The following is a 17,153-nucleotide window of genomic DNA, read 5'->3' as shown; positions in this document are numbered from 1 at the left end:
CGTTTCTAGTTATTATTATTTTTCTTCTTCCTGGGTACTTTTTTGTCCAGGAGTGATCTTGTAAACTACACATCCGACTTAGGTAAAACCTTTTTAGGGTCAGTAGGCATGTTATGTAGATTTGCGGAACGAAGGTCATTTTGCGCGCACGTGCTTGCAAGAGCATGCACGTGCAACACGTGAAATGAACGATTTAATTGATATAGGCGTAACTTTTCACATTTTTGATGAAATGCTTTGAAACTCATAATATAAGGATATATGAGTAGCATAGACAATATGACATGGTCAAAATAGCCAGATCTCACGCGCATGCACGTGCGCTTCGCTCTGATTGGCTGAAACTAAAGTCTCAATATCTTTCTTGTTTTTGACGAAATCCTTTGAAATTTTGAACATAGCCATACATTATAATATCCTACAACATGATATATAGCAATTATCATGAAAACACGTGCATGCACGTGCGCTGCAATCTGATTGGCTTAAACTTTAAATAGCTATAACTCCCTTGATTTTCAACCAAACAGGATGGGATTTGGAACATAGATAGGTATAATGGACCTCTACAAGAAGGTATGGTCACCATGTACATGCATACACGTGCGTGAACGTGTGCTGCAATCTCATTGGCTGAAACTTTAAACAGCTATAACTCCCTTGGTTTTCAACCAAACGGGGTGGGATTTAGAACATAGATAGATGTAATGGACTTCTACAAGAAGGTATGGTCATCATGCTCATGTATGCACGTGCATGCACGTGAAATGAGTAAAATCCAAAATACACTTGAATGAGCGTATTTTTTAATACTTTTGGATTAAATACTTTAATATTTAGTATATTAAAATAAATAGATTGTGTAGGCAATATGATATGGTTATTACGCACATGCATTCACACGCGCACGCCTGCAATGCTAAAATTTGAATGAACTTGGTACACTTCTGGGTAAATGTTGTTAAAATCTCAAATGCATAGAGTTTGTCTTATTTAATGAAGCTTACAGGGGATATGGCACCAAAGGGAGTTGGGGAGCGTTTGGGGAACATCTGTAACGGTCCCCGTTACAATTAGGACTAGTTACAGTAGGTTTAGATTCCTGTTTTTTTCCCATGCTGGTTGCACTCAGGGCTGTTTTTAAGTCATCTGAGTAAACTCGGGTGACCTATTGTTATCTGTTTTCATGAGTCGTGTGTTAACATTTGAACTTTTTCAGCTTCTTCTCTGCAACCACTCAAACAATTTCAACCAATTTTGGCATAAAGCATCTATGGGTGAAGAGGAACAAAAATTGTTCATGATCCCTGCCCTCCTAGGCCTTGGGCCGGCGGGTTGGCACAAAAATCACTAAAATTAATGCAATCTTTAAAAATCTTCTTTACTCCTGGATATCAAGCAGTCAAACTATTGGCATGATTGTAATCAGCATTGAGCCCACTACCAAACTTGTGAAATTCATGGCCCCAGGGTCAGGGGTTCTAGTGCTAGGGCGGGGCTTAATAGATTATATAGTAAAATTGCATTAATTCTTTGAAAATCTTCTCTGCTCCTGGAAATTAATTAAACTAACCAAGTACATCTCGAATAAAGATGCCTCTTCCAAAACTGTGAATTCTATGGCTCCAGGGCCAGGAGTTCTTGCGTTAGGGCGGAGTTCTACTGATTATAAAGTTAATATACATAAATTCTTTGAAAATCTTCTTTTGTGCACTTGGATTCTTACGAAATGCAGAGTCAATCCATCAGTATGAACTAAGACTGTTACAAAAATGCATGTTGAGACAGTGTGAACCGACATTTTAGGTTAAAATATTATTTTAAAAGAAAATAGAATCATGTTTTAACCCTAGAAAAACCAACGGGGGAACAACGTTAACAAAAACAAGCCCCGGGGTTGAATATGGGGGGGGGGGGTTGGTCCTGTCCACAAGTATGACTGATGAAAATTGAAAAGTAACGATACTTTTCAATTTCGTTCACAGAGTAACCTAAGACATTACGGAAGTAGTGCTATTCAAACACTGCAGTTGTGTTTGAGCTCAAACACGTACAAAAAATGCATTTGCTAAATGTTTATTTTGTCAAATGACAATTACAATGCAAAGTTATCTCCTCTTCCCTGGACTTGCGTTACTGTTAAGATAGTTATAAAGATCTGTTAATCCAGCGTACTCTGACGTTTGACAGTGGTAGGCCAGGTTCAAGGTACAGCTTCTCTTTCTGTAAAAGATTGAAAATATGACAACTTTTGCTTTCAATCTACCGATTATGAAATCATGTAATCATGAGTAATTAACAATTTTTCCATCTCTAAAGCAGATCAAAATGCGTTTGAAAATGGGGGGGGCAACCATTCAATTCTAATGTGGAATCATGAAAAAACTGATTTAAATTATTTTAATTTATTTGGTAAGGAATATATTATTTTATTCAAAGATGATTTATATTCTTTTTCAATTAATAAAAAATCACAAAGCTCAAAAAATAATACTATCATCTTTTTTGGAAGTGAGCGGAGGTTGGGATAGTAACACTTGTCATTTGGTAATAACAAATTATTTTCCCGCCAATAGTGGAGGGCAGAACACTTGTATTTATTTTCAAAATATGCTAGCCCTCACCTTGTCACAATGTCGTTCCATTAATTTAAGTGAATAAGATTTAGCTCTCTATTATAAAGAAATCTATATTAATATCTATATAAAGATGTATAGCTGTTTGAGAATTTTTACGAAAAATATATACCGTTTAACATGAAAGGGGGGAGGGGCATTGGCCCAGACGAGGTAACAATGTATCTTTGCACAGAGGGAGTCTTCCAAAATTTAAATAATTTTTACGTCTAATATCTTGAATACAAAAAGTACTAGTAGTTCAATTTTTAAGTAGGTCAATCTTTGTTCTTTCTACGTACATTACCTTCGGAACCGGGGGATAGAGCTTATTCCCCCACTTTTTTGCAGAGACCGACATAATAAAGACATTAACATTGAAGATAGGGGCGTAGGTTTAGCCCCCCTCCCCCAACTTTCAACAGGCACGTTGCAATATAGTGAAAGAAGGTTAAGTGGTAGTGTTTGGGGAAAACTTTGGCACTGAAAAAATAACACCCCATCCCCTCTAGAAATAGATTTTTCAGGTTTGGACAATACTGAAAGTTTTCTTTTTTTTTGCCAAGTTTTTTTCAGCTTTGATTTTTTTCTCTGTGAATAATCCCCCCACTTCCAAATTGCTTCCGACGCCAATGGCTTCCTAGATAGAGTTTCTCTTATGTCATACCCTACGTGTTCCTTCAGATCCCTGGCCCCGACCAACAACAAGTAACATGCAAGATTTCACTTTGATATCATTGGAGAATTCAAGCAGAAGCTACCATTGCCATTTTCGTACTTTTTTCTGAAGTACATTGTAACTAAGAATGCTTAAGAAGTCATGAAATGGAGTACATGTATGCACAAGAGAAAATCTGGGGGATAGTTTAATCTATGACGAGCAAGGTGCTAAATGCCCGACTGGTCAGTATGCGGGGTGAGTGTGTTCACTTTTTCTGAGAATAATCTTTTGCTTTACTTCAAATATGTAAGTTTTTATTTAAATGCTGCCCCTTTTTGTTACCGGAGTTTTAAATTATGCAAAATCCATATGAAACCACATAAGGAACGAAAAGTTAGAAAATCCCACATTGCCTTCCAGAAATAGGGTGTATGAATGTGGTGCACATTTTTAGCTCACCTGAGCTGAAAGATCAAGTGAGCTTTTCTGATCACCCAATGTCCGTCTGTATACTTTCACATTTTCAACTTCTCAAGAACCAATGGACCAATTTTGACCAAATTGGTACAAATCAATCGTTGGTGAAGGGGAGTTGAAATTGTAAAAATGAAGGGTCATGTCCCCTTACAAAGGGAGATAATCAAGAAAAAGGAAAAAAAAATGGGTGGAGTCCTTAAAAACTCTTCTCAAGAACCACTGGGCCACAAAGGCTAAAACGTACGTGGAAGCATTCTTGGGTGGTGTATATTCTAAAGTGCTAAAACCATGACCCCAGAAATAGGGCGGGACAATAGGGAATCCAAGTTTAACATTAAAATATATTGAAAAGTCTTCTCAAAAACCATTGGGCCATACAGTTTCAACTGAAACTTCGGGGAAAGTATCTTTGAGTAGTGTAGATTCTATATTGTTCAAACCATGACTCCCGGGGGTAGGGCGGGGCCACAAGAGGGAATCCAAGGTTTATATGGTAATATAAAGGAAAAATTTAAAAATTTTCCTTAAGAACCAACGGGCGAAGAAAACAGTAACTTACGTAGAAGCATCCTGTGGGTGATTATGTAGATTCTGAATTGTTAAAATTATGACCCGGAAGGGGATGGGGGGTTGGTCAGGGCCACGAAAGGTATTACAAGAGGAAAATCTGGTCAAGAACGGCATCAACAAAGTTACTCAGGTGAGATATGTGGCATATGGGCCTCTTTTTTTATTTTGCCTATCACTTCTGTTCGGAGGTTGGCCCTTTTGAAAACCATTGCTACGGACGTGCAGGCCTGTGGTGTAATTCTATGCATGAATGTTTAAGGCATCTCTCTGATACCCTGTTTCAAAAATTGCTTGATCCGCATCTGAAGCTCACAAGTCGATAAAACAATACAAAGTAGGAGCGGGATCAAGGACGGACCTCCAGAACATGAGATACGATCAGGTGCCGTAGAGGAGTGAGCATCCCCTGCCGACCGGTCAAACCCGCCGTATGCTCCTTGTCGTGATCGGAAAATAACGAAAAAATCAGTATTGTACAGACCATAGATTTTAAGAAATGATGACTTTAAACGAGACTGCTGATATTCTTGTTTCATTAACAGAGCATGCTCTTGCGTATCGAATCAACTGATAGTTGCAGGTGATGAAGGTTATTTGCTGCATAAGTACGAGAAGTTGACGATTAAAAGTTATAGTTATTACGTTTATCATCGAGATTGGTTGTTAGATTACCATTAACATATTTATCAATTAAAGTATCCAAATGTCAAACAGAATGTGTCAGACTCTGTGGTATTTTTTTTATCTCAAGCTCACCAGGATATTATCATATCGACATAAGAATGGGAATAACCATTTTTAATTGACAATACAAAATAGATTTATCTAAATTTCCAGTTGACGACTTCAGAGAACGTTTTCCTCTTTTCACGTTAAGATTTTGGACAAAGTCTGTTTCATATGAACACAAAATTAGGTCTGTTATAACGGGGCACAATTGGTACCTATCGGATTTCCAATAAATTACTACAAGACCTGGTCTCCGAAAACCACATAGATATTGTCGATCAGAAACTCGAACAGAATCTTTTATATATAAACTTCCGAGTACTTCTATGTACAGTCAGAATGTTTTAACAAAATAATTTTGCAAAACTACAAAAGAATCATTAAATTAAGGGACAAAATTTGTTTAAGATTTCAATACTATTTTCAAAAGAACCTATAAGCTTACCAGGAGGAGCGAGAAATGTTACATGTAAGCTTGTAAATCAAGCGCAAACTACATGTATTGTAAATTAAATCTAGGTACATCCTTAAAAGAATGGTAATTTATTTGAAGTACAGGTGTCCCAAGAGTTCTGATGCATTTAGTAACTATGTTGTTTAGCCAAAGTTTTTTTTCAATTTATTAGCGCCGTTTATGAGCAAACCAAAATCTTAGAATACATTTATTTACAAGTTTCGATTCGGAAATTTAAGAATAAAAGATACTTTAACGTTGTTCCTAATTCAACTTATTGTCATATCGGTAAAATATGGCTTTATAACTACCCCATTATAGGAAAACTCCTATGTGCAAAAAGTAATTTTAACCAGATTGGGACTGTACTCACTTTTCTTGATGAACTGTTTTAGAAACTTTATTTATAATCTCTTGGATAGATTGGAGAGCTTCGTTCTTTCTTAATAGATCTTCAACAAATCTGGAAAAAATAAATATTAGATTCACTTTTCTCTAGGATAATTGCTGGAGGATATGCCTTTAAGTATGATCCCTCAACTTTTGTGTACAAAAAATAGTACAAGGAGAGAAATTAATATATTACAATATGTTGCTGAGTTGCAAAATATTAACATGATTAAACATTAACATGTATCTTGTAAAATGTGAAATCAATTTAGATTTTCCCGTTATTTCTTTCTCGACGACTTATAGACGAAATGCAAACCTTTATTATTGTTAAAATTTTGCCAGCAAGAAATTTGAGCAAATACAGGTATATTTTAAGTAATACTCTAAATTTCGGAATGTTTGTGTTTGTAAAACTCGCTCTATAATCAATGAATTAATGGATAGTCAGTTGTTTTAAAATGATCCATCTTTTTAATAGAAATTTGCCTCTCTCGAATGACTGATTAAAATCGACCCGTAGCAAATCTCCAAAAAATATTTAATTCATTCCAAACTTTAATTTTCTTGTTCCAGAAATAACTATTATTATAAAATATGAAATAACTATCATTCGCAAGTGTTTCTGTATTGTTTTTTAAATGAAGCATCTAATCTACCCACCTCATTCTTTTTACCCCTGTCGGGTGTAGGCAAGATGAGCTTTATTTGGATTAATTTGAAAACGGTTTATATTTAGATTTAAAAAAAATTCATTAATAATTATTTACATATTTAGTGGACTGTCAGCACTTCGTGTTTGGCGCCGTTTCCCAGGATTCCCCTCTACTAGGCCTTGTAAGTTGTTTTGGTGATCTGCTGTTTGTTCTATGTATTTTTCAGCACATATATCTACATTGAGACTAAGGGCACACGCTTCTCTGAAAGAATGAATAATTACGATTATGATCGTTCAAATGACAAGAACAGTATGGCATGCAAAAACTGAAATTCTAAATAAAACCTGTTAAAACTAAGTTAAATATATCTCTTTTCAAAAGATCAACACTGTGGGTTCTATAGTCAATCTTAACACACTAAATAAAACGATTTTAATAAAATTATGTTAAATACACTTCTTAAGTTTAATTTTTATGAAGTAATACAATGTACATTTGTGTATTTACATGACTGTATTACAGTTATGTTATTTTACGTCCTGTTTGTTATATGAAGTTAATGTCATACTTTCTCATTCATGCACGCTTAAAGCAATTGGTTTCTTTCAAAAGCACAATTGATATTTTTTTTAGCAAAGATATCGGTTACTGTGTTATTATTGGTCAAAATAATGCATCTATTCGGTTCACTTCAATATTAATATTAAAGTTATTTCTTCGTTCATTCGGAGGTTTTTTGTCCCCCGCTTTCGCGAAGAGGTGGGAAATTAAGTCTCATTCTCTGTCCGTCAATCAGTCTGTCCATGGATATGTTACAAGAACTTTTGATTAAGAAGAGATTTAGGACTTTCATATTTCAGTTGTGCATTACCACGAAGACACAGAAGGACCACAATTCTAACAAAGCCAAGATAGATTATTGTAATATTTAGCATTTCGCTTCATGATCATTCCCTGTAAAAAGAATTCCACGAGACTTTCAAAATTAATACTCCTTTTAAGCGCCTTTATTACTTTCACAACAAATGGAACAATAATTTTCTTTTTTTGATACGGTACAGATTATGAAGTCAATAAAATTGTCCACTGTTATTGATAATATTAAGCAAAGCTACACACATTATCTGTAATTATATACATACAATTACAACCTTGAAACAAAATTGTGCATTCTCTTCTCATTCTCTAGCTGTAGTAACGTTAGCATAAATTAAAATGCAACTTATGAATATTGTGTGTACACCACGTATTACTTTTCATAATTATTTCATAAATGTCCGAGAATTATGTTTACTGTATGTTCTTTGTCTTATTTGTGTTTATATATAACTTTAACATGTTTGATTATCCTGTCATTATTTTTTCTATATATATGACCTCTTCTTTTTCTCTACTGAATGTTATGTTTTGTCTTTAATAGGGAGGTTAACTAGTTAAGTCAACTAGGTGTCCATGTTTTTACTTGCAGGTTTATAAAAGGTTTACCTTTGCGTAAAAGCCCTGAGTGAATCTACTGTGTGTGCTAAATCTCCCAATTTCTCGCGCACTCTGTCCAATTGATCAACCAAACTATATAAGAAAAGAATACACTATCTTGAAAGTCATATATTATACATCAAATATTGCATGATTAAAAAAAAAGCTTTACCCTGTTATTAGAATGAAATAAACAACGCATTGACTCGTCTAAAAAAATACGGTATGGGAAAGGTTAATAAGTACACTGAAATATATCTGTAACAGTCATACATACTGTTTTTCCCGTAAATGCTGTGTTTTAATCTCAACTGATGATGTTGTAACGATGAAAAATAGCACTGACAAAACTGATGTTCTCATTCCCTCCATTATGATCAAATCCTGAAATTAATTCATCAAATATCATTTGACATTTATTAATTTTTGTTACATCATTTGGCATTCATCTATTTTCCCCTCTGTGTTAACATCACGCTTGTCACATATTGATGATCGATTATGCGAGATTTGAGGGCAATGAATGCCAACAGCGCAACATTTGAAATATGTACACACTTTATATGACAATAGTACTGCGTCAGTATTCCGGAATAGTTTACTGTACATCTGTATCATAAAATTACGCAATAAAGTTATACAATATCAAACAGCTGATTAAAAAGAATAAAGTGTATAAAAATGTGTATGCATGTAATGTGCATGTTTAATTTCCTTTCAATGTAAGATACACATGGAACGATAAAAAGGCAAATTTCTCCAAAACCAATTGATTATGTGTCAGACAAAATAGATAATAACATTAATTTTCTTTATTTGTACCTTTTTTCATTTGCATCGAATGTCCGTTTAAATAGATTAATTTGCACACATTTGTGACATTTAACTCATCATGACTTTCAAATAAATTGGTCTTTTTTACGCTGATCGGTATAAGCAAATAAAACCCTATGTTATATGAATCCCGCTATTCTCACCGGTCTTTCCTTTGCATACATTAATAAAATATTGACACTTGTTTATAAAAAGAATTAGATAACTGCCGATTTTATATGAAGAATGCAAATCAATGAATAGTTTTTAATACTAACAAATGAAATAGTTCATAATTGTGACACTTCCAGAATAAATAAAATACAAATATTTTTCCGAGTTAAATGAAAACATAATTTCACACGTTTTTCTAATAGAGAAGAGACAATAATAACATTTATCGCTAGTGCGACGATTTTTGACACAAAATAATTGAATCTAACCTGTGACGAAGTACTTTTGCACATTTAATCTATATTGTAATACAAGAGTACGTCATTACATTGATGAAAATTATTTATTTTATTAATAAATAACAAAATCCTATTATTTCAAAGAAAACGTGATCGTTGCAATCTTTTTCTTGAGTATAGACCTTGTCATAAAAAATTCAATTCAGTCTACCGATTTACTAAAGTGTACATTGTAGCTGGGTTTGATTGTTTCTTGAAGGACATCTGGTCCAAGTGAAAATGTTAATAATGCCACGAAAGAACCGGCTTTCCATTTCCCTAGAATCTTCGAATCATTACGATCAACAATTTTGGAAACAATTTGGCGAAGATTTGATTTTATCAAGATGTTTTCTCACTTTGGCGTGTTTAATTATTAAAACAGACGCAAATTGAGCGATAATCGTCTTCTTAAATCGAAATAATTTGTAAAGCGTAATCAGGTATCAGCTGGCGAGATTTTGGACAAGTTAAAGATAATCGCAAATTGAGTATTTTATCCGGAAATCCACTCGACAACTGATGATTGCTCAGGGAAAAGTTGTTCAAATAAAACTCCGAAAACGCCTTCCTTTTTGGTGCTGAAACTTTAACGCAAAGTGTAAACTGCTTCTAAAGAGGCAATAAATCTAATTACTGTTTTGTTCTATTAGCTTTACTCTTAAACTGTACAATAAATGTTCAACATGGTAAATACACGCAACTGAAGAGAACAAGACGAAAAGTCCCTAGAGAAATGATTGTAGATGGATTAATTTAGTGTAGAAAAAGTTATTAAACTATAAATGAGATCTGGCACGATGCCATTCAATCTCTTCTAATCTTAAGGATCATTTTCACAAAGAGCTTTTTGTATCATAAGAACAGAATCATTTTTCGGAATATGTAAGTCAATGAAGATATCAGGGTATTGTATTAAAAGGAACAGAGAGCATGTGGTCGTTGTTTACAGAACTGGCCTAATGATGTTTGAACACCCGTAATAACTGCTAAACGGCCGTGTTCTCTCAACATATGGCCTGTCTTTGGAGGAGTATTTTATTCTTTATTATATGTCAATATATCATAAAAAGACGTTTGACCGGATTGCCCGAGTTCAATACAGTATTCAATAGCAAAGGAGAATAATGTCATTTATTGCTGATAGTACTGTCTGGCTTGACATATTTATATACCCTGAAATAATTTAATACTTGAGATATTTGCTAATATTCTCGGGAATACTATATCAAAATATAATCAATCGCCTTACTTGCAAAAATATTTACGCATAGTTCTATAATTATAGTACGGTATCTCATTTAAAATCACCTTCAATATCAAGGTGTCAGATTAATTTCATTACCTTCTGAATAAACTCGAGTCTAAACATAAACGTTTAACATAACTTGGGTTTCCAAGTAAAAGTACAATAACGTCATCACTGATGTTCTTTGTGCATTTCCTCTTAGTACTAAATTTTAAAAAAGATCTTATTCATTTTTTGTAGGAGGGGATTATTTATTCTCTAAATATGAAACTGAACTACATTTTTGTATACAATGTATTTTTAATCACTGTAACAAGCTCCTTAATTTTTTGTTAAAATGTTTTGTTTGGTTCATGGTACTCTGTTCAGAGAGTTAAAATAAAATTTTGACAAAATATTTGTTACATTTTGCGCAAATTTAATCGTACTTCAATTAAAGATTTCTTCTGGGAAATCAAGTTTAATACCTCAATTTTTTTACTTGAAAGAACAGAGGGGTTATGATCTAGAAAACGAAATATCAACAGAACAGTCAATACGGATGCTTTGATGTACTAGTAATATTTAAATCGCACAGGTAATTTCTAACAATTTATTTTTGGTGTGTTTTTCAATGAATTTTAGTGCTATGTAATCTTAAAGAACATATATTTTTTCTTTCTTTTTGTTATTGCTGCCCGTGTTTGAAGTTTGAGAGAGCATATTGTAAATTTGAAATTACCTTGTCTGTATATCTCCTGACGTTTAAGTCCAAGAATAAATTCTTCGTATAAAACAATACTAAACATATCCTCATGGTGTGTCAAAATGAGCAGGAAAAAAATTACTTCCATTTAATCTAATTACACCTTTCACATACGAAATTAAAAAAGAAAATTGAAATTTTTCTCTTAAATCTCAAAAAAAGAAGCTTTTGGATTAATGGTATGGTGGCTGTGTAATGTATAATGTACAGTGTATTGACATATATGTTCAAAGTTTTATTTCAAGCTCTTACCATTCCTTAAATCTAAAAAAGCATCAACAGTATTATTCAAATAGCAAAATAGTCGTACTACATGTACATTTATCAACGAAAATCATTACAGAATATTTTTATATCAAAATTAATATAAATAAGGAAAAAAAGACATTAAGTCGAAAATTAACTTTTTTCATTGAAATATGAACTACTTTATTTATAACATTTCTATATATCCTTGGACAATTTAGTCAAAATTCGATATAACATTTATGACAACATGCCATTCGACAATTAAGTAAAAAAAAATTTTTAAATATCTATCTAGGCACGAAGAATATGTTAAAAAAAAAAATCTCAAGTATTTGACTTACCCACGATATATCCCGCTATATCCCTTGTTTCCTGTTTCTCAAAGGTGTCTACAGGTTCTGCTTTTTTATATAATAACTTTGGCTACAGTCACACCTTTTTTTTAAATAAACAAAATTAATGAGTAAAACGCCTAAGTTAAAATTATTTTTGGCCAAAGGGAGGGGTTAGATACATGCGCAAGCACACCCCTCTGTCCCAGATGTTTAATTGCTATCGTTAAGTTGTCGTATTGTACAGGTTTCCTAGCCAGCACTAGAGTCTTGGCTAATAATCCCCTTGCAGCTTTTTGAATTTCATCAATATAGGCCAATACGTGACGTCACGAATCAGAATTTTTATAATTTAAGAGTCAAATGAAGTATTCGACAGTCAGAATGCTCGAGTGATATCCATAACTTCACACCATAGCGACAAAGAGAAGAAAGTCGTTCACTATTATATGTTCAACTCGCCATGTAGAGTAAAAGGGATGCTGGGTCTACCGATGCTCTTCAGCTGATCTAGGTAACCGGCAAGTCCCCTGATCAGACTCTATGTTATACGGTTACCTGATGTGATATGATCACAGTGATGCTGTCTGCAGTGTTCCACACATAGAATGTGCTGCTATACGATACATTTTATATCGGAATTTGTTTAGATAGAAGAAAACTTTCTAAAAAGAAAAAATCTTGGAATTCAGTATGCTCTGAAACAGTTTTTTTTTTAAAACAAAACCCTCTAAAATTAAAAACTATATATACTGTAATGAGATAATATAAAGAAAGGTGAAATCCATAAAAAAAAATTATCAATAATCTAAATGGAAAAATAAATTTTTGCATACACAAGTAAATAGAACTGTTTAAAAGATTTTTTTATTTTTCATTCAAAAAGTTTAACAATAATTGGATTTTAAGTGAAGTGACAAAGACCTGCATGAATAAGAATGGTTGCAGAAAGGTAAAATTTAAAACAGCATGGAAACTTTATTTTCTTTTTACCGTATGGTTTTCTCAGAGGAGGAGGTAAACTTAGTTCCCTGGTCTAAAGATTTTATAAAGAGCACTTATTTCTATATACACAGATCCATGAGTATTATATGTGTGGCATGCATGTTTTATCTTTGATTGTGTCATATTTTATAATATGTTGTTTAAAATTAGAGGGCCCCGGGGAAGAATAGTACTTTGAACTGATCGGGTTACATGTACCTTCTTTAAAGAAAGCATTCTTCTTCTTATTATTATTACTATTATATCATCGGAAACATTAGTAGATCTGTAGTAAATCTTTTAAATTCCATAATTTCATCTTTATGACAATTTCAAACAACCAGAATCACATTGATCTTTTGTGACAATTGATGTTCCCTACATTACATTGTATCTAATAGATAAGTTCAGTTCTTCGCTTTTAGTACTAATTAATGAATTCATTTTTTTTAAAAGTTAAAATAGTTAAAAATTGTTCATTATTTTAATCTGTAACACTGCTTTTAAAAATTTAATTTACCTGTACATGTATTTGATGATTTTTACAGTTAAAACCATTTGCTCACTTAATTATTACAACGTACATCTTTCAAAATATACTTTTGAAACTCCAGTGCAGCATTAGCAACCAACGTGGCGAGAAATGCTGGTAAACAAAGACGCAATACCTTCCCCAAGCTACATTAAAACGTACTAAAGTCAGGAATTGTGCTTTCATCATCTGTACATGTATATCAGACTACATGTACTTATACGCAAAAAAGTGTCATTATTTTTTACTTCCCTATTACGCCACGTCTCAAAAACATAAACTCTACTACGAGTGAAGATAAGATTTCAGTCTCCTAGCTATGAAATATTTTTTACTAATAATGGAAATATGTACAGTGTACTTATAAGAAAAATATTAGACACAGAAATAATTCATTTTACCGAGTTTTTTTTAAAGATGTAATCAATTTGTATCTGTGTGAATAACAGACATTCATAATCAAGCAAATATATTCTTAGAGTAAGGAATTTTAAGTTATTTTGAAAAATAAAAATGGACTTATGAAAGTTTATTTTAAGCCAAAATCAAGAGACCTAATAAATATTTGTTATAACTGTGTGATTATTTTTATTTCAGAGCATGACTTAAATAAAATTTCAATACAAACTACTTGGTACGTTTTAGTAGATTTTAAGACCTCGAAGAAATAAACCTAAGGAAATAGAAATATTTAGCTTACGTAAGCCGATGTATATTAAGGACAGATGATACAAACAAATTTTTTCTTTGAAAATGATTTAATATCATGTCAAAAGTTTAAAAAAGTAGATGGTTCCTAGATTTTATTCTCCCAAGAACTGGAATATGGAATACACTTAGAAAATATTAGTAATATTTCAATGAAAAAACAAAAATAGACAAATCACATTCAATAAAGGTTTACAGGTTAAAAATTTCGCTTGGTGTTAATATATTAAACTCAAGAAAAATATACCAAGCCAGGTGAATTTAATTCCCCATTTTCAAAAGTGAGTTATCTACCCTCAAAATCGGAACTCTTCTACACTAGCATAACTTCCACGGACTACGCGTTACGATAATCCAACAAAATAGTGATCAACTTACACGCTGCATTTAAAAATTTTAAAGGAAGGAAACGGTTTGCAATGTATTTTTAGATAATAAGCGATTTTATATTTTTTTTCATGAAAGCTAATTAGCCTGGCAAATATCTTTAGAAGTGTATTTTTTTTCTTACCTGGAAAAGTTGAAAAATAAAAACCTTGCCACAGAAATAATTCATTTTACCAGTTCCCTGGCATACAATTTTTCCCTTATATAACTTTACCGTAATCAATTTGTGTGTGTGTGAATAACAGAACATTTTCAATAATCAAGTTGGGAAATATATTCAGATCTGTTGCTACGTGCCTGTTAGCTGGTAAACAACTTCATCAGAAACCATTACGTTTAAGTTATTTTTTTTCTTTTTAAATCTGGTGGTCACCCTTTTTCTATTTTTCTATTCTAATATGCACTATATGTTATTAATAATGTAACTCTTTTGTCTCTACAAGCTTTTTTAATATGTCGTTTTCGACTGATACATATAAAGAGATGTTTCCTAATTAAATATTATAATCAATTTCGATTTCTGCTGTCAATTCTCTAATCTAAAAAAAATGTGTATTTTATTTATACATGTACTATTTTATGTAAAACTGTGTTTAAATGCAGCTTAGTTTATGAAATATTAAAACGAATTCAGGTCGATGCTATTTTAATTAGTCTTTCTTTGTTACATGAGCACATGAAATTAAATTATTCACTTAGAATTCCATTCAAAGTTTTAATACTATACAGTGAATCAATTATTTTACAAATAAAAAATTCTGGAAACACTGTTAATTCAAATGAAATAGGCCTTTAATTGTCACCAAATGTGTTCTTTAAGTAAAAGTTCTATGTTATGACATACAATAGCAAAAAACTCTTTATTTTTATACTATTTTGTATAGCAATTTTATAAAACTGTAGATGGACATGTCAAGTGTGCAAAAAATTCCTAGAGATGCAGAGAAGAAAATATGGCTGCAGCAGGCTATTTAATTCGTAAAAACTTTGTAACTAAAAATTCTTATATTTGTTTCGCATTTTGTAAATAATGATGATTATATAGAACATCCACTACCAAAATTTTTTGTTTATATATATATATATATATATATATATATATATATATATATATATATATATATATATATATATATATATATATATATATAACACACATATATATATATATATATATATATATATATATATATATATATATATATATATATATATATCCAAAATTTAAATATTCATAATCGTTAACAATTTTCTATAACACAAAAACCTTGTCACAGCGCGGTATTTTCAATACACAAGCTTATAAGCTACATGCATTTTCAGAAGCTTATAAGCTTCTGAAGAATGAAAGCGAAATATATATATTTTTGTGTTTTCACAATTTCATTTTTTAATATATATATATATATATATATATATATATATATACAAAATACAGCAAATGTGCATTTTAAAACTAATTTGTCATTTTATTTTTTTGGTCGCAATGTTTATTTGCAGATAAATACAAATCCAGAAAGAGACTATGAATAGGTAATTAAAAAAAATACGAATCAGTCTAAGATTTATTTTTATTCACAAACACAATAACATTTTTCCATATGACAGAGCACACCAAACATGTTTACATCGAAGGACGCTAAATTTAACATTAAACACAGAAGGAAATAAACAATTATGAAAATGGAAAATTAGAGAAATTGTAAAAATCAGCCTATGTGAAATTGCTATTTTTTTGTCAATTTATTCCTCCCCTTAAAATTCACCTGGCTTGGTATATTTTTCTAAAGTTTATATTACACTTTAAGCTCCAAGGTAACATATTCTGAAATTTGTTTTCACCTGTAAACCTTTACTGAATGTGATTTGTCTATATTTGTTTTTTCATTGAAATATTACTAATATTTTCCTAGTCTATTTCCTTTTCCAGTTTTTAGGAGAAAATATTCTAAGAATTATCCACTTTTCTAAACTTGTGACATGATATAAAATCTTTTTCAAAGAAAAAATTTGTTTGTATCATCTGTCCTTAATGTATTTTAAGTTGTGATATAATGTGCATATGGAGAAATGAGACGTAGAGCAATTGGAGAGCATCAATAAGGATATAGTAATTTACTGTTTAAATTTCCAATGTTTTTATAACGTTTCTTTTTGGTATTAAAAATAATTGCTCCGGTTGGTAAGGAACAAAAAACATTTATACAAAAAATCATTGCAAATTTATTTTGAGGATAGCTCCAAATTTTTATGTTTTAAATTTCAGGAGCATATATTTATTACTTTTAAAAATATTAACAATATCTTGCCATACAAATTTCCAGATCCGAGCTTCACGTTATCAATCACTAACACTAAACGAAAACAAATTTTACGAATTGCAAAAAAACTAGTATTTAAATCAGTATTTTCGAAAAATCGTTTTAAAAATCAGATATATGAAGTAATTAAATTTTTCAACCTAGTATAATTTCTCAATTTTATCATTTTTTTATATTAAGTGAAACAATTGCTCATAAGCAGTAAATAAATTTCATTTTACTATGATGCGCAAAATATTGCGCAATGGAAACTACAGTCGGCCCCCTTAAATAGTCATTTAGTAGTGCTATTTTTTAAGATAAAATACAGAAACCTGAACAAACGTGGCAACTTTGTACGCTAAAACAAT

General features: G+C 31.6%; 1 protein-coding gene across 1 annotated transcript; it reads right to left on the bottom strand.

Moving 5' to 3' along the window:
* Positions 1-1,962: 1,962 nt before the first annotated feature.
* Positions 1,963-12,310, bottom strand: LOC134267593 (uncharacterized). Its single transcript, XM_062749796.1, has 6 exons — positions 11,881-12,310; positions 8,309-8,415; positions 8,041-8,124; positions 6,667-6,816; positions 5,880-5,969; positions 1,963-2,223 (listed from the first exon to the last, which is right to left on the bottom strand). The coding sequence occupies exons 2-6, from the start codon at positions 8,401-8,403 to the stop codon at positions 2,109-2,111; spliced, it is 534 nt and encodes a 177-aa protein (XP_062605780.1). The 5' UTR covers positions 8,404-8,415; positions 11,881-12,310; the 3' UTR covers positions 1,963-2,108.
* Between the last annotated feature and the right edge of the window lie 4,843 nt (positions 12,311-17,153).

Source organism: Saccostrea cucullata, unplaced genomic scaffold, assembly GCF_032062105.1.
Source record: "Saccostrea cucullata isolate Sc308-1 unplaced genomic scaffold, CSIRO_AGI_Scuc_v1 ctg1078, whole genome shotgun sequence".
NCBI classification, from domain to species: Eukaryota; Metazoa; Mollusca; class Bivalvia; order Ostreida; family Ostreidae; genus Saccostrea; species Saccostrea cuccullata.
This window is presented reverse-complemented; position numbering and strand designations above follow the sequence as displayed.

Coding starts and splice junctions, on each gene's coding strand:
- LOC134267593 (XM_062749796.1), bottom strand. CDS start 8,403: ATGGAGGGAATGAGAACATCAGTTTTGTCAGTGCTATTTTTCATCGTT. Junction 6,817..8,040: donor CTCAGGGCTTTTACGCAAAG/GTAAACCTTTTA, acceptor TCATTCTTTCAG/AGAAGCGTGTGCCCTTAGTC. Junction 2,224..5,879: donor AAAACAGTTCATCAAGAAAA/GTGAGTACAGTC, acceptor AATCTTTTACAG/AAAGAGAAGCTGTACCTTGA.